This window comes from Carettochelys insculpta, chromosome 2, assembly GCF_033958435.1.
Source record: "Carettochelys insculpta isolate YL-2023 chromosome 2, ASM3395843v1, whole genome shotgun sequence".
NCBI lineage: Eukaryota > Metazoa > Chordata > Testudines > Carettochelyidae > Carettochelys > Carettochelys insculpta.
In genome coordinates this window covers 1,428,977-1,455,408 of record NC_134138.1, presented here as the reverse complement: position 1 = coordinate 1,455,408, position 26,432 = coordinate 1,428,977, and the positions used below count along the sequence as shown (strand labels likewise).

The window sequence follows — 26,432 nt, the reverse complement described above, 5'->3', positions numbered from 1 at the left end:
CCGGGGCTGGGGCAGGTGCAGTTGGCACTTGGTCAGTGCCAGGGTCGGGGCAGTCGGCACTCAGTGAGTGATGGGGCAGTCGGCGCTCGGTGGGTGCCAGGGCCAGGGCAGTTGGCGCTCGGTGGGTGCCGGGGTCAGGGCAGTTGGCTCTCGGCGGGTTCCGGGGCCGGGGCAGTCGGCGCTCGGTGAGTGCCATGGCCGGGGCAGTCTGTGCTTGTTGGGTGCCGGGGTCGGGGCAGTCGGCACTCGGTGGGTGCCGGGGTCAGGGCAGTTGGCTCTCGGCAGGTTCCGGGGCCGGGGCCGGTGCAGTTGGTGCTCGGTCAGTGCCAGGGTCGGGGCAGTCGGCACTCGGTGAGTGCTGGGGCAGTTGGCGCTCGGTGGGTGCCAGGGCCGGGGCAGTTGGCGCTCGGTGAGTGCCAAGGTTGGGGCAGTCGGCACTCGGCGGGTGCCGGGGTCAGGGCAGTCGGCGATCGGCGGGTGCCGGGGTCGGGGCAGTTGGCGCTCAGTGAGGCGGCTCTCAGAACAGCTGTGTTGCTGCAGCCCAACACAAGCTCACAGGCAGACCAAAGACTGAGCTCCCCTCCTGTGCTGTACCTGGGATGCCGATGTCCGGGGAGCAGCCAGCTCTTTGACCTCCCAGCCAAAGGCTGAATGAGGCCTGAGGGCCGGCAGCAAGCTAGTTAGCGGTGGTGTTAATTAACTACTGGAAGAGCCTGCCCAGAGCCGGGCCGACTCTCCATCACCTGGCCTGTGGGAGCCCACTGGGCCTTTGGGAAAGCTCTGCTCTAACCCAGCCGGGACTGGTGGGCCCCCGAGAGGGATGATGGGTCTCTCCCTTGCGCTGGAGGAGATCAGAGAGGTGCTGCTCTGCTGCCTCCTGACTCTTGCGTCCCTCCGCAGGGGAGGAAGCACAGCTGGCCCAGGAGAGGCTGGAGGCCCTGAGGATGAGGTATCTGATCCTGGGGCAGAGCAGTGGAGACATTGAGCACCGGCTGGCACAGACCCTGGCGGCTTCGTCCCACATGGACTCTGCGCAGGAGGACCTGGATCTCTGGCTGGGCCGAATGGAGAGAGAGCTGGTCTCTGGGGGCAGCCGGCCAGGTGACAGGCCTTCCCAGCTCGGCACCAGCGACACAGAAAAGGTACTGCGGGCCAGTAGGAGGGGAAGGGCTCGGCCGGCTCCTGGAGCCGGGTGGGGCTCAAAATGCACAAACACACACAGCCCCCCCCACCTCCCCTCTCCCTTGGGCACACCAGCCCCGTGTGGTAACATTTCGGTCATGCAAATCGTCCTGCCAGGGATGACCTGCAGGGCTCTCATTCTGGGGCCAAGGAGCGCCGGCGTCCCTGGAAAGGGGGAGGGGGCTGTGCCGACAGCTGGGCCGTGCCAGGCCGTAGGGCTGGGGCCAAGGAGCGCCGGCGTCCCTGGGGAGGGGGAGGGGCTGTGCCGACAGCTGGGCCGTGCCAGGCTGTAGGGCTGGGGCCAAGGAGCGCCGGCGTCCCTGGGGAGGGGGAGGGGCTATGCCGACAGCCGGGCCGTGCCAGGCCGTAGGGCTGGGTCCAAGGAGCGCTGGCGTCCCTGGGGAGGGGGAGGGGCTGTGCCGACAGCTGGGCCGTGCCAGGCCGTAGGGCTGGGTCCAAGGAGCGCCGGCGTCCCTGGAAAGGGGGAGGGGGCTGTGCCGACAGCTGGGCCGTGCCAGGCCGTAGGGCTGGGGCCAAGGAGCGCCGGCGTCCCTGGGGAGGGGGAGGGACTGTGCCGACAGCTGGGCCATGCCAGGCTGTAGGGCTGGGGCCAAGGAGCGCCAGCATCCCTGGGGAGGGGGAGGGGGCTGTGCCGACAGCTGGGTTGTGCCAGGCTGTAGGGCTGGGGCCAAGGAGCGCCAGCATCCCTGGGGAGGGGGAGGGGGCTGTGCCGACAGCTGGGCCGTGCCAGGCTGTAGGGCTGGGGCCAAGGAGCGCCGGCGTCCCTGGGGAGGGGGAGGGGCTATGCCGACAGCCGGGCCGTGCCAGGCCGTAGGGCTGGGTCCAAGGAGCGCTGGCGTCCCTGGGGAGGGGGAGGGGCTGTGCCGACAGCTGGGCCGTGCCAGGCCGTAGGGCTGGGGTCAAGGAGCGCCGGCGTCCCTGGGGAGGGGGAGGGGCTGTGCCGACAGCTGGGCTGTGCCAGGCCGTAGGGCTGGGGCCAAGGAGCGCCGGCGTCCCTGGGGAGGGGGAGGGGGCTGTGCCGACAGCTGGGCTGTGCCAGGCTGTAGGGCTGGGGCCAAGGAGCGCCGGCGTCCCTGGGGAGGGGGAGGGGCTGTGCCGACAGCTGGGTTGTGCCAGGCCGTAGGGCTGGGGCCAAGGAGCGCCGGCGTCCCTGGGGAGGGGGAGGGGGCTGTGTCGACAGCTGGGCTGTGCCAGGCTGTAGGGCTGGGGCCAAGGAGCGCCGGCGTCCCTTGCGATAGGTCCGGGGTTCAAAATGACCAAGCAACTCCTAGTCGCTCAGTTCGACTCTTCGGCAGAGGCTAACGCGAGCCGTGGCCGTCGAGAGGGAGTTGCTGGCAGGAGCAGGGTACTGATCTCACCTCCGTGTGTGGGACCAGTGGGGAGTCCTGGGCCCAGCCCTGCAGGCTGCATTTTAAAGGGACGTCTGAGAACGGGGAGGTACGAGGAGCCTGCAGAGCTGGGGCAAAGGGCTGCTAGCCAGGGGCACCAGGCACTGCGGCGGCTGCTTGGCAGCACCGGGCAGAGGCTTGCCAGTGCAGTGGCTGGCTTCCAGCCCCGAGCAGAGAGCCGGGCGCAGGTAGTGGGAGGCAGCTCCTAAGGGATACGGTGGTGGGATTCTGCAGGCTCAAGGCCCTCCTGGAAGCCTGGAGTTAGCCACACGCGTGTTCGTGGGCTCCGCGCAGGAGAAGGGGAGATGCTCTGGGCCGTGCTAGGCAGGGGATGCAGTAGCCTAACAACTAATGGCCCTGGCCCAAGCTCTGTGAACCCAGGGCTCACATCCACTGAGCCTGGAGAACTCGCTCTGCTCCCCTGACCTGTGCATCTCTGCTTCAGTTTGAGCAGGTCCTGGGCTCTGAGCAAGCCCACCTGGCCGACCTGGGGCAGCGCCTGGAGGCGCTCAGGAGGATCCAGCTGGACGCCCAGACCGTTTGCTCCCAGCTCTCTGCCCAGCAGGTAGGGGTGCTGGCCAGCCCAGTCCCCAGCCCCACCACACTGCACCGCACCGGCAGGGCTGGTCAGCTGCACCGACACCAGATACTCTGAGAGAGGCGGTGTGGCCCCAGGGCACCAGCCAAAGGGAGCGGGCACCCACCCCCGGTCAGCACCTGGAATTCAGCCTGCACGGCCCCTCCCTGCTGCGTGCCACTGCACACACAGTGAGGCGTGCCCAGGGCCACACTTACACACACTGACTGAGTCACATGGGCGTGCTGATTGTGATACACACAGCACACACACACCGATTCCCATGTTCCCAGGGACTGAGGCAGGCGTGCCTGTGACGCAGACACGGGGACACCCCAACAGATACACACAACACACAGATTCCCGTGTTCCCAGGGGCTGAGCCAGGCGTGCCTGTAATGCAGACATGGGGACACGCCAACCGATACACACAATACGCAGATTCCCGTGTTCCCAGGGACTGAGGCAGGCGTGCCTGTGACGCAGACACGGGGACACCCCAACAGATACACACAACACACAGATTCCCGTGTTCCCAGGGGCTGAGCCAGGCGTGCCTGTAATGCAGACATGGGGACACGCCAACTGATACACACAATACACAGATTCCCGTATTCCCAGGGGCTGAGCCAGGCGTGCCTGTGACGCAGACATGGGGACACGCCAACCAATATACACAAGACACACCGATTCCCATGTTCCCAGGGGCTGAGCCAGGCATGCCTGTGACACAGATATGGGGACACCCCAACCAATACACACAACACGCAGAACCCCGTGTTCCCAGGGGCTGAGCCAGGCCTGCCTGTGATGCAGACACGGGGACACGCCAACCGATACACACAACACACACCGACTCCTGTGTTCCCAGGGGCTGAGCCAGGCCTGCCTGTGACGCAGACATGGGGACACGCCAACCAATACACACAACACACACTGACTCCCATGTTCCCAGGGGCTGAGCCAGGCCTGCCTGTGACGCAGACACAGACTCGGAGACGGGGACACACGGACACATCAAAAGGGACAGCAGCGCGCACCCATTCGTGCACACTCAGGGGCTCTGTGCAGAGCTCCCCGGCACCGGGACTGTGCCGTTACAGTCTGTGGGGCGCCCTGGGGGCCCAGCAGGACGCAGACAGCCGGCCCCTCTCCTGCACATGTTCCCCACGGGGTTGGGGGCTGGCGGTGCCGCTCCCCTGCAGAGCCCCGTCCTGCGCTGCTTTCTCTCCTCCGCCCTGGGGCTGCGCTAACGCCTCTCTCCCACTCAGCTGCTCTCGGCCGAGGTTCTGCACCACCGGGGCCTGGTGGGGCGCCTGCTGCGGATCGCCGACCTGCTGCTGCCCGTCTCTCCCCAGCCGCAGGTACGGGACTGGCCCGGCCCGGCCTTGGGCTGGGGCTGGGGGGCTCGATCTGCTCCCGAGAGGCAGCTCAGCCCCCCCGGGCAATGGAGGGCAGAGGGTGTTCGCGGGGGTCCTGGGCATGCCGCATGCCCTGGCCGAGCCGGCTGCAGCGTGTGCCCTGCCGGGGCGCCTGGGGAAGGCCCCATCCCACGCCCTGCCCTGTGTCCCTGCCCAGCCGTCGGCGCAGTCTCTGCAGGAGCAGGCGGAGCAGCTGTTCCAGGACGGCGCGGCCTGCCGGGTGCAGCTGGAGCGCACCCAGGCCCTGCTCACCCAGTTCGCCGAGGCCCACGAGGAACTCGCGCCCTGGCTGGAGGAGATGCAGCAGGCGGCCGCGCAGCTCGCCCCTGACGCCATCAGCTGGGAGGCCGCCCAGGAGCAGCAGGACCTGCTGCAGGTGAGCCCGGCCGAGGGGTGCGGGGCACGGGCCAGGGGAAGGCCTCTGGGATGGGCGGGGGGCAGGGGCCCGATCCTGCCAGCGGCTGGTCCCCAGGAGCAGCCGCGCCCACCTGCCCCACGGCCCTGCTGCAATGCCAGCCCTGCTGGTGGCGGCCGGCTGCAAAGGGTCTTGGCTCTGCGCGAGCTCAGGAGCCCGCGGGGGCCGTGGGCAGAGCTGCAGCGGGGCTGGCTCGTGGCCTGGGTGTGAGTCCAGGGCCAGTGGAGAGCGCGCCAGGCTCAGGACTGCCCCAGCCTCCCCGGCTGTGTGTGCCCCAGCAGCGGCAGGTAGCTGGGGGGGACAGGGTGGAGGGGGAGTGAGGTGAGCAAAGGCCAGAGCAGGGAAGGGTGGGGGGATGGGCAGAGAGAGGGGGGGTGGGGGGGAGTTGGGGGGATGGGCAGAGAGACTGGGGTTTGGGGGGCAGTTGGGGGGATGGGCAGAGAGACTGGGGGAATGGGCAGGGAGATGGGGGTGGGCAGAGACACCGGGGTGTGGAATGGGCGGCAAGACCAGGGTGTGGGAGGGAGTTGTGGGGCTGGGCGGGGAGATGGGGTGGGGGGGACTAATGATGATAGGGAGGTAGGGGCAGAGCTGAGAAGAGCAGAGCTCCCCTCACTCCCACAGCCATCCTGGGGGTCTTGGCCACCCTCGCTCTGGGTGCCCTTCCACTGGGCCCCTCCCCCTGCTCGTCACCCTCCTGGCACTGGGGTCCATCTGCCCTCTCGCCAAGTGTCAGCCCCCCCGCCTGTGCCCCCGCCCCCCGCGCTCTCCCCTGGCCCCCCCATGTGCCTCCCTGCCACCCTGCACTCTCCCCCCGCCCCCTGCATGTGCCCCCCCACCCCGTGCTCTCCCCCACCCCCCCACGCTCTCTCCCCCGCCTCCCCTGCGTGTGCCCCGCACTCTCCCCCTTCCCCCTGCCCTTACCCCCCGGGGTCCCGGGGCCCAGGGTCTGTTGGACTGCCTGCTCAGAAAAGGGCGCTGGGGGCTCTGGTCAGCTGCTGAAAGGCCAGGTGGCTGCAGCGCCAGCCCCTCCCCTCAGCCCTGGCCCCCGCCCAGCTGGGCAGCCCCTCCTGTGCCCCAAAACCTCTTCCCAAGCCCAGCTGGAACGGTGCCCCCTCCACGCCCCACCCCCCGCCAGGCAAGAGCCCTCTGCCATGCCCTGAGCCCTCCCTGCCCCTGCCCGGCAGGCCGGGGCGAGCGCGTGAGCCGGGGTGGGGAGAGTGCGGGGGCGGCGTGCAGCCTGGGGCAGAGCAGGTGTTTGCAACCCCAGTCCCCTCGTCTCATGCCCCCACCCCGCAGCGCATCCGGGAGGCGCTTGCTGAGCACCGGCCCCTGATGGGGAAGCTGCAGCGCGTCTCTGCCCAGCTGGTGGAGCTGAGCCCCGAGCAGGGGGCCCCTTTCCAGCAGCGGTGCCAGGTGGCGGAGGAGCAGTACGCCAGCCTCCGGGAGCGCGTACACCAGGCAGGCGCGGTGCTGGAAGACACCATTCCTCGCTACAGCCAGGTACAGGGGTCCTGGGGGTATAACTGCTTAGGGACAGGGATGCCCCAGCCCGGGGTCCTCCCCTCTAAGGCTCCACCTGGTCCCGCAGAGCACTTCATTCCCCGTGCCGGCGCCGGCAACCGTCAGACACCCAGGTCTCCGGTGCGACACCCGTACCTCGCCGGGCACCACTGGGAGGTTATGAACATGAGTCGCCCCAAAGCAAAGGGCACTTTCTAACAGAGTCGTTCCCCAGCACGTGACGGGCAGTCTCTTACAGCACATGCCTACAGCCAGCTCCGGGGTCACGCTTGTAGCAGAGCGGGAGCTTTCTGCTGAGTCCCTGGAATAGATCTGCAGCTGGGCCAGGTCCTTCAGTCCTTTGCTCAGAGCCCCCGCTCACGGCAAAGCTCCTCTGGAGGGGAGGAGCCGGCCTGGAGACGCAGTGGAGGGGTTCCCAGGGCCCTCTGTATCGCCTGGGCCGTGTGCGGGGCTCCTGCTGCTCTCTCTGGAACAGTCTGTCCCACGCTGGAGTCCGGAGTCCCACGGGCCGGTCCCTGTCCAGGCCTGGCTCGGCTCCGTGCAGGCGGACGCCAGCGCCACGCTGCAGACTGAGGGTTTGCAGGACAGTCCGGTCAGTGCCGCCGGGGCCTCCCAGGCTCATCGTCCGGGGAATGGTCCGTGATGGGCCGATCACCCTGAGCAGCTTTCCCCGGGCAGGCTGGCTGGACGCTCGGTGGCGCGACTCCGGGGCTGACGTGTGACGTACAGACACACAGCTCGTGTGCGTGTCTTCGAGTGCACAGATGAGACGTGCACCCAGATGGGCTAGTCAGAGCCAGCACCTTGTCTCTTTCCTAACGAGCGCTCGCTCGACAGCCTTGGTACAAGCTCTGAGCCCATGCAGAGCCATGGTTGCTGCAACGACCCATGAGGTTATACCACACTCCAGTACCATCACCTCCCACCAGGGAGCTGGGCCAGGAGCAGAGACCCCAGCTCATCCCACCCAGACCCAGACCCAGACCCAGACCCAGACCCAGGGAGCCCAGCATGCGGCCCCCATGTGCACTGGCCGGTGTCTCCTCGCCAAGGGGCCCTGCCAGCCCACTCTGCCCCCACATGAAGCATGGGTGTCGAGGGTTGGCTGGACATAGCTGTCACCCAGGGCCCAGGAAGGGACCCAGCCTGCCTTGGGCAGAGGCGCCAGCCCTGGCAGCGGCTCCTACCTGCACCCTGTGGGACTCTGCTGGCAGAGCTGTCTTGGGCTCTCAGCCTGCTCCAGCCCCATCCCTGCCATGCAGCTGGAACTCTGGGGGCCCTTCCCTTGCGCCCCTGAGCAACCTCTGGTTGGCCCTGCCTTGTCTCCCACAGCTCATGGAGCGCATGGACTTGCTGCTGGAGAGCATGGAGCGGCTGCAGGGCCGGGTGCAGAGCCCCGCCGTGGTCCGGGGCGACACAGCTCAGCTCCGGGAGCAGATCTGTGAGAATGGCCTGGCGCTGGGCGAGCTGGAGAAGCTGGGCATGGCGCTGGAGACCGTGTGCAGCCAGGGGGATGAGCTGCTGGCCAGCATGCAGACAGCTCGTGCTGCCGCTGCAGCAAAAGGTACTGGCGTCTGCAGCCCTGCAAGGCTCTGCGCGGGGCCTCCCTGTGAGCGCAGGAGCTCAGCTCCACCAGCTCCCGCAGCCAGGGGTGCCCCAGTGCTCTGACCCTGAGAGATCCCAGAGCAGTGAGGGTCTGAGCCTGCTCCCTGCCTGGGGCAGGCTGGAGGCCAGGCTGGCTGGGGCACAACGGGGTGCTGCTCCCACCCCACACAGAGAAAGGCAGCGTGGCACTGCAGGTCCCCAGCGTCGGGGGACTCCTGGAGGCGTCCCCCTGGGACCAGGAGTCAATGGTATGTCAGGGGCGGCATTGCTGCAGGTCCCTGCGAACAGGAGGTCAGCGCCCCAAGGCAGGGGTGACCCCCGGGTCCCTGGGATGGGGGCTGACTTGGAACTGCCACCAGGAAAGCGGGGTGGCAGTGGGGGCTGCGTTGCTGTCCCTGGGAATGGGGAGCTGGGCACCCCCTTGATGGTGGTGTTGGGTTAGGGCTCTCTCCCAGCCAGCCCCTCATGCCCCTCTCCGGTCCTGCAGCGATCCAGGAGCGCACAGAGCAGCTGCTGGGCCGGTGGCGCTGCCTGCGTGGGCATGGGGAGGAGCGGGAGCGCTGGCTCCGGGGCCTGCTGGTGCTGGCCGAGCGGTTCTGGCAGGGCCTCGCAGAGCTGGCCAGCGCCCTGGCAGACACCCAGCAGATGGTGCTAGGCTTGGAGGAAGCTGGCTGCGAACCTGACGCCATCCGGGCGAAGCTCGCCACCATGCAGGTACTGACCAGCAGCTCAGGCCTGGGGCTGCACTGGGGCAGGGGGGCCTGTGAGGGGGGAAGAGGGGCTGGGGATGCAGGTCAGTGGGGCAGCCAGTGCCTGCCGTGGGGCCTGTGGGAGGTTGTGCTCCCGGCTCCATGGGGGCAGCGTCAGGCATTGTGTCTGTGGGGCAGAGGGTTGGCGCCCGGGCCCCTCTGCACCTGGTGCCCATTGCCGGGTGCCTGATGCTGGACCTCGCCTCCCAGGTGCTGCGAGAGGAGATCGATGCCTTGCAGAGTGAGCTGGACTCCCTGGGCAGCCTGGGCGTGGAGCTGATGGCGTCCTGTGGAGACCCAGACAAGCCTGACGTCACCAAGAGCCTGGACGATGTGAGGGGTGTGACAGGGTGCTGGTGGGCAGAGGCGGGGTGCCCAGCCTGGAAGTGGGAGCAGGCCTGGGCCCTGCAGCATGGGAGGTGGGGAGCACGATCTGGCGCCTTGGAGCACGTGTGGGGGCCACCATGGGGTCAAACAGGCAGAGCTCCCAGGGGTGTAGCTGCTGATGACGTGGGGTGGTGGGGGCTCCTAGGGCAGAGTTCCTGGACCTCTCTGGGGCTTGCATCCCCACTGGGCAGAGTGGGCGCGTGGGGCAGAATGGGTGGTTGTGTCAGGCCAGGTGTTCCCTGTGGAAGGAAGGGATGGGAGTCTGTGGGGTGAAGTTGCTGGGGCCCAGATCCCCAAGGAATGGGGTGGGCAGGGCTCCAGGAGGGAGTTCGCACTGTCTCCATGGGTCAAGTCTCTGTGGGGCAGAGTGAGCAGGGTCCGTGGGGCAGTCAGTTGGGACTCTGTGTTACCAGATGGCAGGTCACTGGAGTCTCTACAGGGCAGGCTGTGTGGGATCCAGGGGGCAGAGTGGGGAGGGCTCCATGGGGCAGTTGGTGGGGTCTCCGTGGGGCAGAACGGGCAGGAATCTGTGAGGCCAGTCAATGGGGCCTCTGTGGGCAGCTGGCGCATCGCTGGGGTCCCCCACAGGACAATCTGTGCAGGCTCCATGGGGCAGTTGGTGGGTCTCTGTGGGGCAGAACGGGCAGGAATCTGTGAGGCCAGTCAATGGGGCATCTGTGGGCAGCTGGCGCATCGCTGGGGTCCCCCACAGGACAATCTGTGCAGGCTCCATGGGGCAGTTGGTGGGTCTCCGTGGGGCAGAACGGGCAGGAATCTGTGAGGCAGTCAATGGGGACTCTGGGCCGTTGGGGGTCGCTGGCGGTCCGTGGGGCAGGGTCAGGCTGATGTCAGTGACCCTTCCCCTCTCGGCAGCTCTACTTGTCCTGGAACAGCTTGAGCAAGGTGTGGACAGAGCGGCAAGGCCGCCTGCAGGAGCAGCTCCAGGCCTCGCTCCACGACCAGGAGGCCATGCAGGTGCGTAGACAAAGCCTGCCCTGGGGCCCTTCCCAGCCAGGAGCGGCTGGAGCCCGCGGAGCCTGCTGTCTCTCCAGAGCTGCCCCGGACTTCACGGCCCTGCCCTGCCGTGCTCCCCCAGGGCCTGGGCGAGGTGCAGGCAGGGCAGGGGCAGCCAGAAAGGTCCCACTCCTGCCCTGCTTTCAGGATAGTGCCCAGGCCCTGTCCCCCAGGGGTGGAGCCAGGGGCTGTTGGGATGTGTGAATGGGACTGTGGGAGAAACTCTCCTGCCTGATCTCAGAAAGCAATAACAAAATGTTTCTAAGACCATCAGAAGCAGGAAGCTGCTGAACAGCCAATGGGCCCGAGAGAAATCAAGATACAAAAGGGGCACTCAGATGATCAAGTCACTGTGGAGAAACTCAATGAATTCTTTGCTTCAGTCTTCACGGCTGAGGATGTTCGGGAGATTCCCAAACCTGAGCTGTCCTTTGTAGGTGACAAATCTGAGGAATTGTCCAAGATTGAGGTGTCGTTAGAGGAGGTTTTGGAACTGACTGATAAACTTAACAGTCACAAGTCACCGGGACCGGATGGCATTCACCCAAGAGTTCTGAAAGAACTCAAACGTGAAATTGTGGAACTATTAACTGTGGTTTGTACCTATCCTTTCAATCAGCTTCTGTGCGCAGTGACTGGAAGATAGCTAATGTAATGCCAATATTTAAAAAGGGCTCTAGAGGCGATCCTGACAATTACAGGCCAGTAAGTCTAACGTCGGTACTGGGTAAATTAGTTGAAACCATAGTCAAGAATATAATTGTCAGACACATAAAAGAACGTAATTTGTTGGGCAAAAGTCAGCATGGTTTCGGTAAAGGGAGGTCATGTCTTGCTATCTGTTAGAGTTCTTTGAAGGGGTCAACAAACATGTGGATAAGGGGGATTCAGTAGTTATAGTGGCTGGGCAACAAAATGGCAAATGAAATTTAATGTGGATAAATGTAAAATAATGCACATTGGAAAAAATAACCCCAACTATACTTACAATATGATGGAGGCTAATTTAGCTCCAACTAATCAGGAAAGAGATCTTGGAGTCATCGTGGATAGTTCTCTGAAAACATCCATGCAGTGGGCAGCAAGAGTCAAAAAAGGAAATCAGATGTTAGGAATCATTAAAAGAGGGATAGAGAATAAGACAGAGAACATCTTATTACACTTATAGAAAACCACGATACGCCCACATCTTGAGTACTGCATAGAGTTGTGGTCTCCTCATCTCAAAAAAGAGATGTGGGCATTAGAAAAGGTTCAGAAAAGGGCAACTAAAATGATGAGGGGTGTGGAAGGGTCCCGTACGAAGACAGATGACAGAGAGTAGGAATTTTCATCTCAGAAAAGAGGAAGTTCAGGGGGACATGACAGAGGTATATCAAATTATGAGCAGTGTGGAGAAAGCGAACAAGGAAAATTATTGACTTGTTCCCGTGATATCAGAACTAGAGGACACCAAGTGAAATTAATGGGCAGCAGGTTTAAGACAAATAAAAGGAAATTCTTCTTCACACAGCGCACAGTTAGAATGTGGAACTCCTCGCCAGGGGAGGCTGTGAAGGCTGGGACTGTAAGAGGGTTTAAAAATGAGCTGGGTAAATTCATGGAGCTTAGGTCTGTTAATGGCTGTTAGCAGGATGGGTGAGGAATGGTGTCCCTGGCCTGTGTCTGTGAAAAGCTGGAGATGGGTGGCAGGAGAGAGATCGCTTGATTGTTACCATCCCCTCTGGGGCCCCTGGCACTGGCCACGGTTGGCAGACAGGCCCCTGGGCTGGGTGGACCTGGGGTCTGACCCAGTGTGGCCGTTCCTATGTTCTTCTGCCTTAGGCACAGCCCCCTTGGGTGGGCCTTTCCCAAGGCCTAGTCTCCCCATTTACTACTGTTGGGCCTTGCCCTCCCTCTAGCACGGCCAGTTGCAGCCACTGTCCCTGCAGGAGCCAGGCTGGGCTGGGGGCTGCGCTGCAGGGAGGCTGCCTGGCTGGCTGGGCTGGGGCTCTGGCTGGGTGCACCGGCAGGCCCAGGAGCTGCCCCCAGACCAGGAGCTGGGCTGTCTGGGCCTGTTTGTCTCCCTGCCAGGCCTGCTGGACAGCTCTAGGAGCTGCCTTCCCAGGGGCGGCAGGAGGCAGCGAGCCTGCTCTCTCAGGAGCTGCCCTGGGCCCCTGCCCCGTGTGCGTGCCAAGGCCAGAGCTGCAGCGCTCCTCTGCCCTGTGCCAGGGTTTGCAGTGGGCCCTGTCCGTGCACTCGGTCCAGCCCAGCGACCAGCGGGGGCATTAGTGGCACCAGATCAAGAGAAGAGATTGTTCCCCTCTCCTGTGCATTGGTGAGGCCACACATGGAGTCCAGCGCCCGGTTCTGGGCCCCCCATCGCAAAAATGATGTGGAGCGGGTCCAGCGGGGGGCAGCACAAAAGAGGAGGGCTGGAGCACGAGCTATGGGGAGAGGCTGAGGGGGTCAGGCTGCTCTGGTTTGCAGCAGAGAAGAGTGAGGGGGGATTCGATACAGCCTTCAACTCCCTGCCGGGGAGCTCTGCGGAGGGTGGGAGTCTGTTCTCAGCGGTGTCCGATGGCAGCACACGGAGCAATGGTCTGACGCTGCAGCGGGAAAGGTCTAGGCTGCGTGTTAGCAAAGAGTGTGCTTGGCTGTGCCCTCCAATCCAGGGGCGGCTGGGGCTCCCCTAACCCTTCCCCTGCCTCCCTCCCCAGAGGCTCTGTGACTGGCTGGCCACAGGAGAGCTGCGCATGGCAGAGGAGTTCCTCGTTGGGGGCGACCTGGAGCTGGTGAGACAGCAGCTGGCAGAGCTGAAGGTGGGAAATGCTCGGGATCTTTGCTGGCGTGGCTCTGGGTCTGCCGGCCCGGCTGGTGGCTATCTGCACTGCCCCTCCCGGTTACAGGGGACCCAGCACTGTGCCCCTGAGGCCCTTCTGCTCCCCGCCCCTGGAGACTGGCAGTGGGGCTGGCTGCTCTGCGAGGTGGGGCAGGGTGTGAGAGCTGCAATGGCTGGCTATAGTGTAGGCTGCACCTGGCGGCCAGGACAGATGGCAAGGCCCCGGCTCCCATGTGCATCTGGGGACTCTGCAGGCTGGGGCAGTCCTGGTACCCCGGCCCTCTGATGGGCCATGGGGAGCGGGTGCAGAACCCCAGAGAGTGTGCTCAGGGGGTACCAGGCTGGGGCCATGGAGCTGCAGTGCTGGGAGCTGCCCTCATGCCATCTGCCCGTGGTCCTGTCCCAGCAGGAGTTCAAGAGGGAGCTGTACCAATGCAAAGTGGATGTGGAAAGCCTGCGACACCATGGGGGCACTGAGGACAGGGGCCCCCCAGCTCTGCTCAGTGACTTCCGGCAGCGCTGGGATCTCCTGGAAGAGGAGATGGTGAGCCGCCAGGTACGGCTGTCTTGGGTTCCCTGAGTCATGAGCATCTCTTGCCAGCCTGCTAATGGGGGGAGGGGCTGGGCTCCCTGGGGTGGGGGAGCTGCTCACCCAGCTGCCAGGCCCAGGCAGAGGATCTGGGGTCCCTAAGGTGGGGAGCTGCTCACCCAGCAGCCAGGCCCAGGCGGGGGTCTGGAGTCCCTAGGGTGGGGAGCTGCTCACCCAGCTGCCAGGCCCAGGCAGGGGTCTGGAGTCCTTAGGGTGGGGAGCTGCTCACCCAGCTGCCAGGCCCAGGCAGGGGTCTGGAGTCCCTAGGGTGGGGAGCTGCTCACCCAGCAGCCAGGCCCAGGCGGGGGTCTGGTGTCCCTAGGGTGGGGGAGCTGCTCACCCAGCAGCCAGGCCCAGGCGGAAGTCTGGAGTTCCTAGGGGGGGGAGCTGCTCACCCAGCAGCCAGGCCCAGGCGGGGGTCTGGTGTCCCTAGGGTGGGGAGCTGCTCACCCAGCAGCCAGGCCCAGGCGGGGGTCTGGAGTTCCTAGGGTGGGGAGCTGCTCACCCAGCAGCCAGGCCCAGGCGGGGGTCTGGAGTCCCTAGGGGGGGGAGCTGCTCACCCAGCAGCCAGGCCCAGGTGGGGGTCTGGAGTCCCTAGGGTGGGGAGCTGCTCACCCAGCAGCCAGGCCCAGGCGGGGGTCTGGGGTCCCTAGGGTGGGGAGCTGCTCACCCAGCAGCCAGGCCCAGGCGGGGGTCTGGGGTCCCTAGGGTGGGGAGCTGCTCACCCAGCAGCCAGGCCCGGGCAGGAGTCTGGAGTTCCTAGGGGGGGGAGCTGCTCACCCAGCAGCCAGGCCCGGGCGGGGGTCTGGAGTCCCTAGGGTGGGGAGCTGCTCACCCAGCAGCCAGGCCCGGGCGGGGGTCTGGAGTCCCTAGGGTGGGGAGCTGCTCACCCAGCAGCCAGGCCCAGGCGGGGGTCTGGGGTCCCTAGGGTGGGGAGCTGCTCACCCAGCAGCCAGGCCCGGGCGGGGGTCTGGAGTCCCTAGGGTGGGGAGCTGCTCACCCAGCAGCCAGGCCCAGGCGGGGGTCTGGGGTCCCTAGGGTGGGGAGCTGCTCACCCAGCAGCCAGGCCCGGGCAGGGGTCTGGTGTCCCTAGGGTGGGGAGCTGCTCACCCAGCAGCCAGGCCCGGGCGGGGGTCTGGAGTCCCTAGGGTGGGGAGCTGCTCACCCAGCAGCCAGGCCCGGGCGGGGGTCTGGAGTCCCTAGGGTGGGGAGCTGCTCACCCAGCAGCCAGGCCCGGGCGGGGGTCTGGAGTCCCTAGGGTGGGGAGCTGCTCACCCAGCAGCCAGGCCCGGGCGGGGGTCTGGAGTCCCTAGGGTGGGGAGCTGCTCACCCAGCAGCCAGGCCCGGGCGGGGGTCTGGAGTCCCTAGGGTGGGGAGCTGCTCACCCAGCAGCCAGGCCCGGGCGGGGGTCTGGAGTCCCTAGGGTGGGGAGCTGCTCACCCAGCAGCCAGGCCCGGGCGGGGGTCTGGAGTCCCTAGGGTGGGGAGCTGCTCACCCAGCAGCCAGGCCCGGGCGGGGGTCTGGAGTCCCTAGGGTGGGGAGCTGCTCACCCAGCAGCCAGGCCCGGGCGGGGGTCTGGAGTCCCTAGGGTGGGGAGCTGCTCACCCAGCAGCCAGGCCCAGGTGGGGGTCTGGAGTCCCTAGGGTGGGGATCTGCTCACCCAGCAGCCAGGCCCAGGCGGGGGTCTGGGGTCCCTAGGGTGGGGAGCTGCTCACCCAGCAGCCAGGCCGAGGCGGGGGTCTGGGGTCCCTAGGGTGGGGAGCTGCTCACCCAGCAGCCAGGCCCAGGCGGAGGTCTGGGGTCCCTAGGGTGGGGAGCTGCTCACCCAGCAGCCAGGCCCGGGTGGGAGTCTGGAGTCCCTAGGGTGGGGAGCTGCTCACCCAGCAGCCAGGCCCGGGTGGGGGTCTGGAGTCCCTAGGGTGGGGAGCTGCTCACCCAGCTGCCAGGCCCAGGCGGGGGTCTGGAGTTCCTAGGGTGGGGAGCTGCTCACCCAGCAGCCAGGCCCAGGCGGGGGTCTGGAGTTCCTAGGGTGGGGAGCTGCTCACCCAGCTGCCAGGCCCGGGCGGGAGTCTGGAGTCCCTAGGGTGGGGAGCTGCTCACCCAGCAGCCAGGCCCAGGCGGGGGTCTGGAGTCCCTAGGGTGGGGAGCTGCTCACCCAGCTGCCAGGCCCGGGCGGGGGTCTGGGGCTGCTGATGTGATCTCAGGGCTGGAGGTGTGCTGTGCAGAAGGCTCTGCTGTGCCTGGTACAAGGAGGCTCTGTGGGTGCTGTCCTAGGGCTGGTGCCTGGGTACTGCTGCCCTGGCTCAAGGGGCCCCGCAGGCTCTGAGGGGCTGGTTTTTGCCTCCTGTAACGGGGGTTCTGGGGACACCGCTGAAAGGGCCAGTTCAGGGTGAATTGCGCAGAGACGGGGCTACGGAGAGCCCAAGTCTGGGGTCTCCACTGCACGGCACCCGTCCGTCACGCGGAGCGCGGCTGTGCACCACGCCGGCCAGCAGGAAGTCACACCAGCAGTTCAGCCAGACGGCCCCGTTCTCCTGTGCCACCACTGGTGCCACTCACTGTCCGTGTAACCCCAGAGGCCCTCAGAGCTCTGACAACGGGGGTGAGGTCTCTGCTGTGCGCCTGGGCTGGGAGCCAGCTGGCTTTTCGCTCACGTGGTAGAGCACAGGGCCTTAGCCCCTAGGGGTGCAGGTCCGGTCCCTCCTGCCGATGTCCCCAGTCTGCCAGCCTAACGGACAGGCAAGAGGTTATGAAAACACCAGCCCTACTGAGGCAGTACAGGTTCTTCTGCTCCCGAAAGCCCAGACAAGTCCCCAGGTTGATTTCTGCCTCAGACCTTACCAAGCCGTCTAGCTGATACGCGGGACTCTAAACGTGCCCGGTTAGCCGGAAGGGCGAGGGTTACGCCCGTGAAAGGAATCAGAGACGCACCCCAACTGCCAAGGTCTCCGTTCAGGCTTGTAGCCGGATGGAATAATCTGCCGGCTTCACTGAAGTCTGTGGAGCACATGTGCTGCTGGGCCGGGTCCTTCAGTCCTTTGCTCAGAGCCCCCGCTCACGGCAAAGCTCCTCTGGAGGGGAGGAGCCGGCCTGGAGACCGTGATGGAGTGGGGGGAGTGCGTGTGTGAGTCAGGCTGGATGTGAGAGGCAAGCAGAGCAGCTCCCAGTGGCTAAGGATGACCCTGGGGCTACAACTGGCAGGTAACACCTCTGCCCTGAACAAAGAGCAGGGAGGAGCTGAGCTGGTTTTTGAATCGGGGGCGGCAGTTAGAGGCTAGGAAAAGGGAGAGCTGGAAGGCAGCCAGCCTGAGGAGGGGGAAAGCTACACCCCAGAGGGGCACCCCTCGGGATCTTCTCCCCAGGACGGGTTGGAAGGACTGTCTCTGGCTGCTGCACTGACGCTTCTGTGAGAAACTGGGCATCTGTTGCCTAATAAACCTCCTGTTGTACCTGCTGAGTGAGAGTCACTCCTGCCAGCGGACGGGGTGCAGTGCAGGGGGACCCCTGAACCCCATCACAGAGATGCAGTGGAGGGTTCCCAGGGCCCTCTGTATCACCTGGGCCGTGTACAGGGCTCCCGCTGCTCTCTTTGGAACAGTCTGTCACACGCAGGAGTCTGGAGTCCCACGGACCGGTCCCTGTCCAGGCCTGACTAAGGTTGTGTCTACAGTGTGTGTTTTTTCAATGTACTTTTTTCAGCTTCCCGAGGTCAAAGATCAAAAATTCGCATCCACGGCGCCATGGCATTGGGAAGCAGAGTGTTCACAGGACTTTGTTTCCCGCCTGAAGCGGGGCAGGGTGGGCAGAAATCATTTGTAGAGCTGCAGTTATGGTTTCAAGGGAAAAGCCCTTTATCTCAACTTTTCACGCATGGCAGCATGTGCGGGGGGTTTGGAAAAAGGTTTTTCTCCAAGAAATTCCTGCAAGTATAGACAAGCCCTCGGCTCTGCAGGCGGATGCCAGCGCCACGCTGCAGACTGAGGGTTTTCAGGACAGTCCAGTCAGTGCCGCTGGGGCCTCCCAGGCTCATCGTCCAGGGAATGCTCTGTGATGGGCCGATCACCCTGAGCAGCTTTCCCCGGGCAGGCTGGCTGGACGCTCAGTGGCGCGACTCCGGGGCTGACGTGTGACGTACAGACACACAGCTCGTGTGCGTGTCTTCGAGTGCACAGATGAGGCGCGCACCCAGATGGGCTAGTCAGAGCCAGCACCTTGTCTCTTTCCTAACGAGCGCTCGCTCGACAGCCTTGGTACAAGCTCTGAGCCCATGCAGAGCGCAGAATGCAGCAGTGGGCTATGCGGCGGTATCAGACTCCGGTTACACCTCACCTCCTGTTCCTAGCACCAGCTGGAGGCGGCGCTCCTGGGCCTGGGGCAGTTCCAGAACCAGCTGGAGGAGCTGCTGCAGTGGCTTTCCCACGCGGCGGAGCAGCTGCAGGGCCGGACCCCGCTGAGCCTGGATCTGCAGAGCTGCGAGATTGAACTGGCCAAGCACAAGGTAAGCTGGGGAGGGGGCGGGGGCAGCTGTGCTCCGGAGCTGTCACAGTTCATTGCTAACAGCTCCAGGATGGCGGTGGTTCCTTAAGAACACAAGAGGAGATCCCTCAGGCCCAGGTGACTCCAATACACCCAACTGATGTAAATCTGCCTCTCGTGCCTGCCCCCACCCCGGGCAGCTCCTGTGGCTTGCCTCTCCCCACGCCCTGCCCTCAGTGGCTCCTGGGGCCATTCATCTCCCCCTACCCCAGTACGTCCCTCTAAAAGGAAGGGTTTCTGGGCACAGCTAGAGAAATCAGTCCAGGGTAACTTTGCTTAAAATCTGGGCCACTTACAGCCCCAGGTTGGGATTTCCTTCTGACCAAGGCAAATCCAACGAGCCACAAAAGCACCTCTGTCAGCTCCACTGACCAGCCAGAAGCCACACAAGCAAACCCACAGACTTCTCAGCTGTTGTACGAGCCCAGATCAACAACCCCCAACTTAACGTGAGGGGCTCTTCAGCCTGTTTCACCAAACACCACACTGATTCTTCCAAACCCCAGAGGGCCCAGGCCCTGGTCAATATACACTTGGATCTTACCCAAGTGACCATGCAAAAGCCAGATCCTTAGATCTACTATTTAAGGGGTTATTAATAAAAAAGAACTGGGTTAGAGAGAAGAATTGTTAAAGCAGTACTTTACATGCATCAGTCAAAACTACTGACGCAGGCCAGTGATGTCATTTGCTGATTCTTGGAGGGTCTCTGAAAATTCATTTCAGGTGTATATAGATTCAGTCACTGGAGCATTGTAGATCAGGCCTGTTGGGGCCCGCGTGCTGCGACATGGACCCTTGGAGACCACAAGACAAAAGATCCAAGATGGACACTGCTAAATCCTCATCATCCCTCTGAGGGATGGGCCTCTAGTCCAGACCAGCTTAACTCCTGAGGACTGAAGGACAAAGAAAGTCCCTGCCAGGGCCCATCTTACAGTTTTTCATACGCGGAGGGAGAATTCCATTCTCCTCCATACGCCTTGGCCCACCACCTGACCCGGTGCGTCTCTGTGCTGAGTTTCCATTTCCTGCAGTCCCAGCAGGAAAACGCCACCATCACAAAATGGGTGTTAAGTATCAGAGAGGGAGTCGTGTTAGTCTGTATCTTCAAGAACAGCAAGAAGTCCTGTGGCACCTTATAGACTAACAGATATTTTGGAGCATCAGCTTTCATGGGCAAAGATCCGCTTCATCAAATGCATGAGTAGGTGTTTGCCTTCTGGGCTTTTGCCTGGTGTATTGCCCTGGCTGGGGTGGAGCCCCACCTCCCATTGTGAACCTCAGCACTGACACATTTCTCACACAGCTGCAGAGCTAAAAATCTGTAACTGTACCTACATACATGGTACAGACACACAAGTAGCAGACACAGACTCAGGGCATCATCAGCTTTCCTTAGACACCTCACACGACACCACAGCACAACATGTGGGGCCAATAGCCATGCTGGGCATATAAAATGGCTTCCAGACCAATATAGAAGCCCAGCCCCGTGGCAGTCCCCAGGGAGGAATTCCTGTCCTTGTGACAACCCTTCTCCAGGGCTCAGTCTCTCTGGGATTTGGTCCTTTGATCCCACTACCCACCATACCTCTGAGGAGAAACTGAGGCACACGCTGCTCATACAAACCTTGAGGAAGATCCCTCTTTCGTCACTGTGCCCAGCTCCTAGGCCTGTCTGGTTACAGCCAGCAGGAGGCCTGCTGGACAGCTCTGCATCCAGGCCGGGGCTGGAGTGGCAGGACCCTCTCTCCCTAGTGCTGGACAATGACCAGCAGGAGATCTCTCCTGTGCCAGCCCTGCACAGGCCCAGAGGCAGCGCAGGGCCCACTGCAGCGGGGCAGACGTTTCTAGAGGCTGGGGGGGCTAGTCTGGACTGTGGGGAGGGGAGAGAGGAGGTGCCTGGCTGCCCATGCCCTAAGCAGAGGCACAGCTCGGCTGACGGGCCAGCCCCGGCTGCATCTCCCCGCAGGTGCTGCGAAATGACGTCCTGTCCCACGCCCGGACAGTCCAGGCCGTGAACGAGGCCGGGCAGGGGCTGCTGCTCTGCAGCCCTGGGGACAGCCCGGACACACTGCAGTGCAGCCTGCAGCAGCTCAACCAGCGCTGGGACTTCGTGCGCAGTGAGACCGAGAGCCGCCAGCTGGAGCTGGAGAACAACCTCAGCCAGGTACGCGGAGCCCACCTGGCTGGCGCACCGGGGCCCCTCCCCCGTGCCCTCGGTGACTTCTGGAGCCCAGGCCCTGGGCGGCTCCCAGTGCCAGTCTTTCCCCCAGGCCCTGGGCGGCTCCCGGTGCCAGTCTTCCCCCATGCCCTGGGCGGCTCCTGGTGCCAGCCTTCCCCCATGCCCTGGGCGGCTCCCGGTGCCAGCCTTCCCCCGCATGCCCTGGGCGGCTCCCGGTGCCAGCCTTCCCCCGCATGCCCTGGGCGGCTCCCGGTGCCAGCCTTTCCCCCATGCCCTGGGCGGCTCCCGGTGCCAGCCTTCCCCCATGCCCTGGGCGGCTCCCGGTGCCAGCTTTCCCCCGCATGCCCTGGGCGGCTACCAGTGCCAGCCTTCCCCCGCATGCCCTGGGCGGCTCCCGGTGCCAGCCTTCCCCCGCATGCCCTGGGCGGCTCCCGGTGCCAGTCTTCCCCCATGCCCTGGGCGGCTCCCGGTGCCAGCCTTCCCCCGCATGCCCTGGGCGGCTCCCGGTGCCAGCCTTCCCGCGCATGCCCTGGGCGGCTCCCGGTGCCAGCCTTCCCCCGCATGCCCTGGGCGGCTCCCGGTGCCAGTCTTTCCCCCGCATGCCCTGGGCGGCTCCCGGTGCCAGCCTTCCCCCGCATGCCCTGGGCGGCTCCCGGTGCCAGCCTTCCCCCGCATGCCCTGGGCGGCTCCCGGTGCCAGCCTTCCCCCGCATGCCCTGGGCGGCTCCCGGTGCCAGCTTTCCCCCGCATGCCCTGGGCGGCTACCAGTGCCAGCCTTCCCCCGCATGCCCTGGGCGGCTCCCGGTGCCAGCCTTCCCCCCGCATGCCCTGGGCGGCTCCCGGTGCCAGCCTTCCCCCGCATGCCCTGGGCGGCTCCCGGTGCCAGCCTTCCCCCGCATGCCCTGGGCGGCTCCCGGTGCCAGCCTTCCCCCGCATGCCCTGGGCGGCTCCCGGTGCCAGTCTTCCCCCATGCCCTGGGCGGCTCCCGGTGCCAGCCTTCCCCCGCATGCCCTGGGCGGCTCCCGGTGCCAGCCTTCCCCCGCATGCCCTGGGCGGCTCCCGGTGCCAGTCTTTCCCCCGCATGCCCTGGGCGGCTCCCGGTGCCAGCCTTCCCCCGCATGCCCTGGGCGGCTCCCGGTGCCAGCCTTCCCCCGCATGCCCTGGGCGGCTCCCGGTGCCAGCCTTCCCCCGCATGCCCTGGGCGGCTCCCGGTGCCAGTCTTTCCCCCGCATGCCCTGGGCGGCTCCCGGTGCCAGCTTTCCCCCGCATGCCCTGGGCGGCTACCAGTGCCAGCCTTCCCCCGCATGCCCTGGGCGGCTCCCGGTGCCAGTCTTTCCCCCGCATGCCCTGGGCGGCTCCCGGTGCCAGCCTTCCCCCGCATGCCCTGGGCGGCTCCCGGTGCCAGCCTTCCCCCGCATGCCCTGGGCGGCTCCCGGTGCCAGTCTTTCCCCCGCATGCCCTGGGCGGCTCCCGGTGCCAGCTTTCCCCCGCATGCCCTGGGCGGCTCCCGGTGCCAGCCTTCCCCCGCATGCCCTGGGCGGCTCCCGGTGCCAGTCTTCCCCCGCATGCCCTGGGCGGCTCCCGGTGCCAGTCTTCCCCCATGCCCTGGGCGGCTCCCGGTGCCAGCCTTCCCCCGCATGCCCTGGGCGGCTCCCGGTGCCAGCCTTCCCCCGCATGCCCTGGGCGGCTCCCGGTGCCAGTCTTTCCCCCGCATGCCCTGGGCGGCTCCCGGTGCCAGCCTTCCCCCGCATGCCCTGGGCGGCTCCCGGTGCCAGCCTTCCCCCGCATGCCCTGGGCGGCTCCCGGTGCCAGCCTTCCCCCGCATGCCCTGGGCGGCTCCCGGTGCCAGTCTTTCCCCCGCATGCCCTGGGCGGCTCCCGGTGCCAGCTTTCCCCCGCATGCCCTGGGCGGCTACCAGTGCCAGCCTTCCCCCGCATGCCCTGGGCGGCTCCCGGTGCCAGTCTTTCCCCCGCATGCCCTGGGCGGCTCCCGGTGCCAGCCTTCCCCCGCATGCCCTGGGCGGCTCCCGGTGCCAGCCTTCCCCCGCATGCCCTGGGCGGCTCCCGGTGCCAGTCTTTCCCCCGCATGCCCTGGGCGGCTCCCGGTGCCAGCTTTCCCCCGCATGCCCTGGGCGGCTCCCGGTGCCAGCCTTCCCCCGCATGCCCTGGGCGGCTCCCGGTGCCAGTCTTCCCCCGCATGCCCTGGGCGGCTCCCGGTGCCAGCCTTCCCCCACATGCCCTGGGTGGCTCCCAGTGCCAGTCTTTCCCCCGCATGCCCTGGGCGGCTCCCGGTGCCAGTCTTTCCCCGCATGCCCTGGGCAGCTCCCGGTGCCAGCCTTCCCCCACATGCCCTGGGCGGCTCCAGGTGCCAGCCTTCTCCCGCATGCCCTGGGCGGCTCCAGGTGCCAGCCTTTCCCCCATGCCCTGGGCGGCTCCAGGTGCCAGCCTTCCCCCGCATGCCCTGGGCGGCTCCCTGTGCCAGCCTTCCCCCGCATGCCCTGGGCGGCTCCCGGTGCCAGCCTTTCCCCCGCATGCCCTGGGTAGAGAGGGGCACAGGGGAGCCAGCCAGGCTGTGCCAGGCCCCTTGGCATGGGGGTGGGGTGAGATGGCCTGGCTGTGCCAGGCCTTTGCCGTGCCCAGAGGCTTGAGGGGAGGCATCCAAGCTGCGCTTTGCCTGCAGCCGCAGGGCGAGTCCCCGGCCATTCTAGGCCCTGTGGGTGTCCCACGCTCGGCTGGCTGGGGCATTTGCTCACTCAGGGCCTGGGCCTCCCACAGGTGCAGGACGTGACGTTGGAGATCACGGATCTACTGCAGTGGCTGGAGCACGTGGAGCTGCGGCTGTTCTTCTCCAAGCCTGTCTGGGACCAGCCTGAAACCACCAAGGAGAAGCTGACAGCGCACCTGGTGAGCACTTCCTGCCAGGCTGCCAAGCAGCCCCCCGCCATGGCTGCCCCGGCCTCCCCTGCCACGGCTGCTCGAGCTCCCCCCACCACGGCTGCCCGAGCTCCCCCGCCACGGCTGCCCCGGCCTCCCCCGCCACGGCTGCTCGAGCTCCCCCCACCACGGCTGCCCCGGCCTCCCCCACCACGGCTGCCCCGGCCTCCCCCGCCACGGCTGCTCGAGCTCCCCCCACCACGGCTGCCCGAGCTCCCCCGCCACGGCTGCCCCGGCCTCCCCCGCCACGGCTGCTCGAGCTCCCCCCACCACGGCTGCCCGAGCTCCCCCGCCACGGCTGCCCCGGCCTCCCCCGCCACGGCTGCCCCGGCCTCCCCCGCCATGTCTGCACTGGCTCCCCACAGCAGAGAGCCAGGCCAGCTCTGCCCAGGCTGCCATGCGTCTCTGCAGGAGCTGAGCAAAGAGATGGAGTCCAAGCAGCAGGTGTACAACAGCGTGAGGGACCGGATGCAGCGGCTGCTGGCCTCCTGCAGCCTGCCCCGGGCCTGCAGCACCGCACACAGCCTGCACATCCTGGAGCAGAAGTGGGAGAGCGTCCACAGCCAGGTCCAGGAGAGGAAGGTGGATATGCACGCTCTGGGCGAAGGGCGGTTGTGTGTGCAGACATCCTCTGTACTCCCACAGTGCGTCTGCCTCAGCTCCCCCCGCCACGGCTGATCCCAGCTCCCCCCCGGCCACGGCTGATCCCGGCTCCCCCCCGGCCACGGCTGATCCCGGCTCCCCCCCGCCACGGCTGATCCCGGCTCCCCCCGCCACGGCTGATCCCGGCTCCCCCCCGCCACGGCTGATCCCGGCTCCCCCCCCGCCACGGCTGATCCTGGCTCCCCCCCGGCCACGGCTGATCCCGGCTCCCCGCAGCCATGTCTGATCCCGGCTCCCCCCCCGCCACGGCTGATCCCAGCTCACCCCCCGCCACGGCTGATCCCAGCTCCCCCCACCATGTCTGATCCTGGCTCCCCCGGCCACAGCTGATCCCAGCTCCCCCCCTGCCACGGCTGATCCCAGCTCCTTCTGTGCAATGGCGCAGGCATGTCCAGCTGGCTGCAATGCTGTTTGTATGCACGCCTGTGCCTTAGCAGGTTCTTTGGGGGTGGGGTGGTGGTTATCCCAGATGGCCGGGGAGGGCTGGGGAGGGTTGGGGAGGGATGAACCCTTCTGCATGCGAGTATGCTTCTATTGGCTGGGATTGTGTATCTGTCTGTTGCCCTGTCTGGAAGAAAAACACTTCAAAGACATCAAATTGGCGCACTTGGGCCAAGCGTTGGTGCAAACAGAACAGTGTTTGTGACAATGATTTGCATATTCAACTCGTAATCCAATAACATGAAAAAGGTGCCTTAGGCGGTAGCAGGCACAGCCGGTCATTCCCTGGCTGGAAGGAGGGTGATTTAGGCTGTGGCAGGCACAGCCGGTCGGTTCCTTGGCTGGAAGGAGGGTGATTTAGGCTGTGGCAGGCACAGCCGGTCGGTTCCTTGGCTGGAAGGAGGGTGATTTAGGCAGTAGCAGGCACAGCCGGTCGGTTCCTTGGCTGGAAGGAGGGTGATTTAGGCTGTGGCAGGCACAGCCGGTCGGTTCCTTGGCTGGAAGGAGGGTGATTTAGGTTGTGGCAGGCACAGCCGGTCATTCCCTGGCTGGAAGGAGGGTGATTTAGGCAGTAGCAGGCACAGCCGGTCAGTTCCCTGGCTGGAAGGAGGGTGATTTAGGCTGTGGCAGGCACAGCCGGTCATTCCCTGGCTGGAAGGAGGGTGATTTAGGCTGTGGCAGGCACAGCCGGTCATTCCTTGGCTGGAAGGAGGGTGATTGAGGCTGTGGCAGGCACAGCCGGTCAGTTCCCTGGGTGGAAGGAGGGTGATTTAGGCTGTGGCAGGCACAGCTGGTCGGTTCCCTGGCTGGAAGGAGGGTGATTTAGGCTGTGGCAGGCACAGCTGGTCGGTTCCCTGGCTGGAAGGAGGGTGATTTAGGCTGTGGCAGGCATAGCCGGTCAGTTCCCTGGGTGGAAGGAGGGTGATTTAGGCTGTGGCAGGCACAGCTGGTCGGTTCCCTGGCTGGAAGGAGGGTGATTTAGGCTGTGGCAGGCACAGCCGGTCGGTTCCCTGGGTGGAAGGAGGGTGATTTAGGCTGTGGCAGGCACAGCCAGTCAGTTCCCTGGCTGGAAGGAGGGTGATTTAGGCAGTAGCAGGCACAGCCGGTAGGTTCCTTGGCTGGAAGGAGGGTGATTTAGGCTGTGGGAGGCACAGCCGGTCGGTTCCTTGGCTGGAAGGAGGGTGATTTAGGCAGTAGCAGGCACAGCCGGTCGGTTCCCTGGCTGGAAGGAGGGTGATTTAGGCTGTGGCAGGCACAGCCGGTCGGTTCCTTGGCTGGAAGGAGGGTGATTTAGGCTGTGGCAGGCACAGCCGGTCGGTTCCTTGGCTGGAAGAAGGGTGATTTAGGCTGTAGCCAGCACAGCCGGTTGGTCTCCTGGCTGGAACAGGGCAGTTTAGGCTGTAGTAGGTACAACTGGTAGGTTGCCTGGCTGGAAGGAGGGTGATTTAGGCTGTGGCAGGCACAGCCGGTCGGTTCCTTGGCTGGAAGGAGGGTGATTTAGGCTGTATCAGGCACAGCCGGTCGGTTCCTTGGCTGGAAGGAGGGTGATTTAGGCAGTAGCAGGCACAGCCGGTCAGTTCCTTGGCTGGAAGGAGGGTGATTTAGGCTGTGGCAGGCACAGCTGGTCGGTTCCTTGGCTGGAAGGAGGGTGATTTAGGCTGTGGGAGGCACAGCTGGTCGGTTCCCTGGGTGGAAGGAGGGTGATTTAGGCTGTGGCAGGCACAACCGGTCGGTTCCTTGGCTGGAAGGAGGGTGATTTAGGCTGTGGCAGGCACAGCCGGTCAGTTCCCTGGCTGGAAGGAGGGTGATTTAGGCTGTGGCAGGCACAGCCGGTCGGTTCCCTGGGTGGAAGGAGGGTGATTTAGGCTGTGGCAGGCACAGCTGGTCGGTTCCCTGGGTGGAAGGAGGGTGATTTAGGCTGTGGCAGGCACAACCGGTCGGTTCCTTGGCTGGAAGGAGGGTGATTTAGGCTGTGGCAG

The 26,432-nt window shown here is 65.3% G+C and overlaps 1 protein-coding gene across 1 annotated transcript in view; it reads left to right on the top strand.

The window, feature by feature from the left end:
• LOC142009002 (microtubule-actin cross-linking factor 1, isoforms 6/7-like) overlaps window positions 1-26,432 on the top strand; it is a 177,971-nt gene that overhangs the window by 40,341 nt on the left and 111,198 nt on the right. Inside the window, exons 6-20 of the mRNA XM_074986421.1 lie at window positions 901-1,142; window positions 3,037-3,156; window positions 4,440-4,532; window positions 4,747-4,965; window positions 6,304-6,507; window positions 7,861-8,092; window positions 8,621-8,847; window positions 9,093-9,215; window positions 10,143-10,244; window positions 12,983-13,084; window positions 13,514-13,660; window positions 18,036-18,191; window positions 20,205-20,402; window positions 23,191-23,319; window positions 23,761-23,931. Of these exons, the coding sequence (XP_074842522.1) occupies window positions 901-1,142; window positions 3,037-3,156; window positions 4,440-4,532; window positions 4,747-4,965; window positions 6,304-6,507; window positions 7,861-8,092; window positions 8,621-8,847; window positions 9,093-9,215; window positions 10,143-10,244; window positions 12,983-13,084; window positions 13,514-13,660; window positions 18,036-18,191; window positions 20,205-20,402; window positions 23,191-23,319; window positions 23,761-23,931 (2,465 nt within the window). The remainder of the gene's footprint in view (window positions 1-900; window positions 1,143-3,036; window positions 3,157-4,439; window positions 4,533-4,746; window positions 4,966-6,303; window positions 6,508-7,860; window positions 8,093-8,620; window positions 8,848-9,092; window positions 9,216-10,142; window positions 10,245-12,982; window positions 13,085-13,513; window positions 13,661-18,035; window positions 18,192-20,204; window positions 20,403-23,190; window positions 23,320-23,760; window positions 23,932-26,432) is intronic.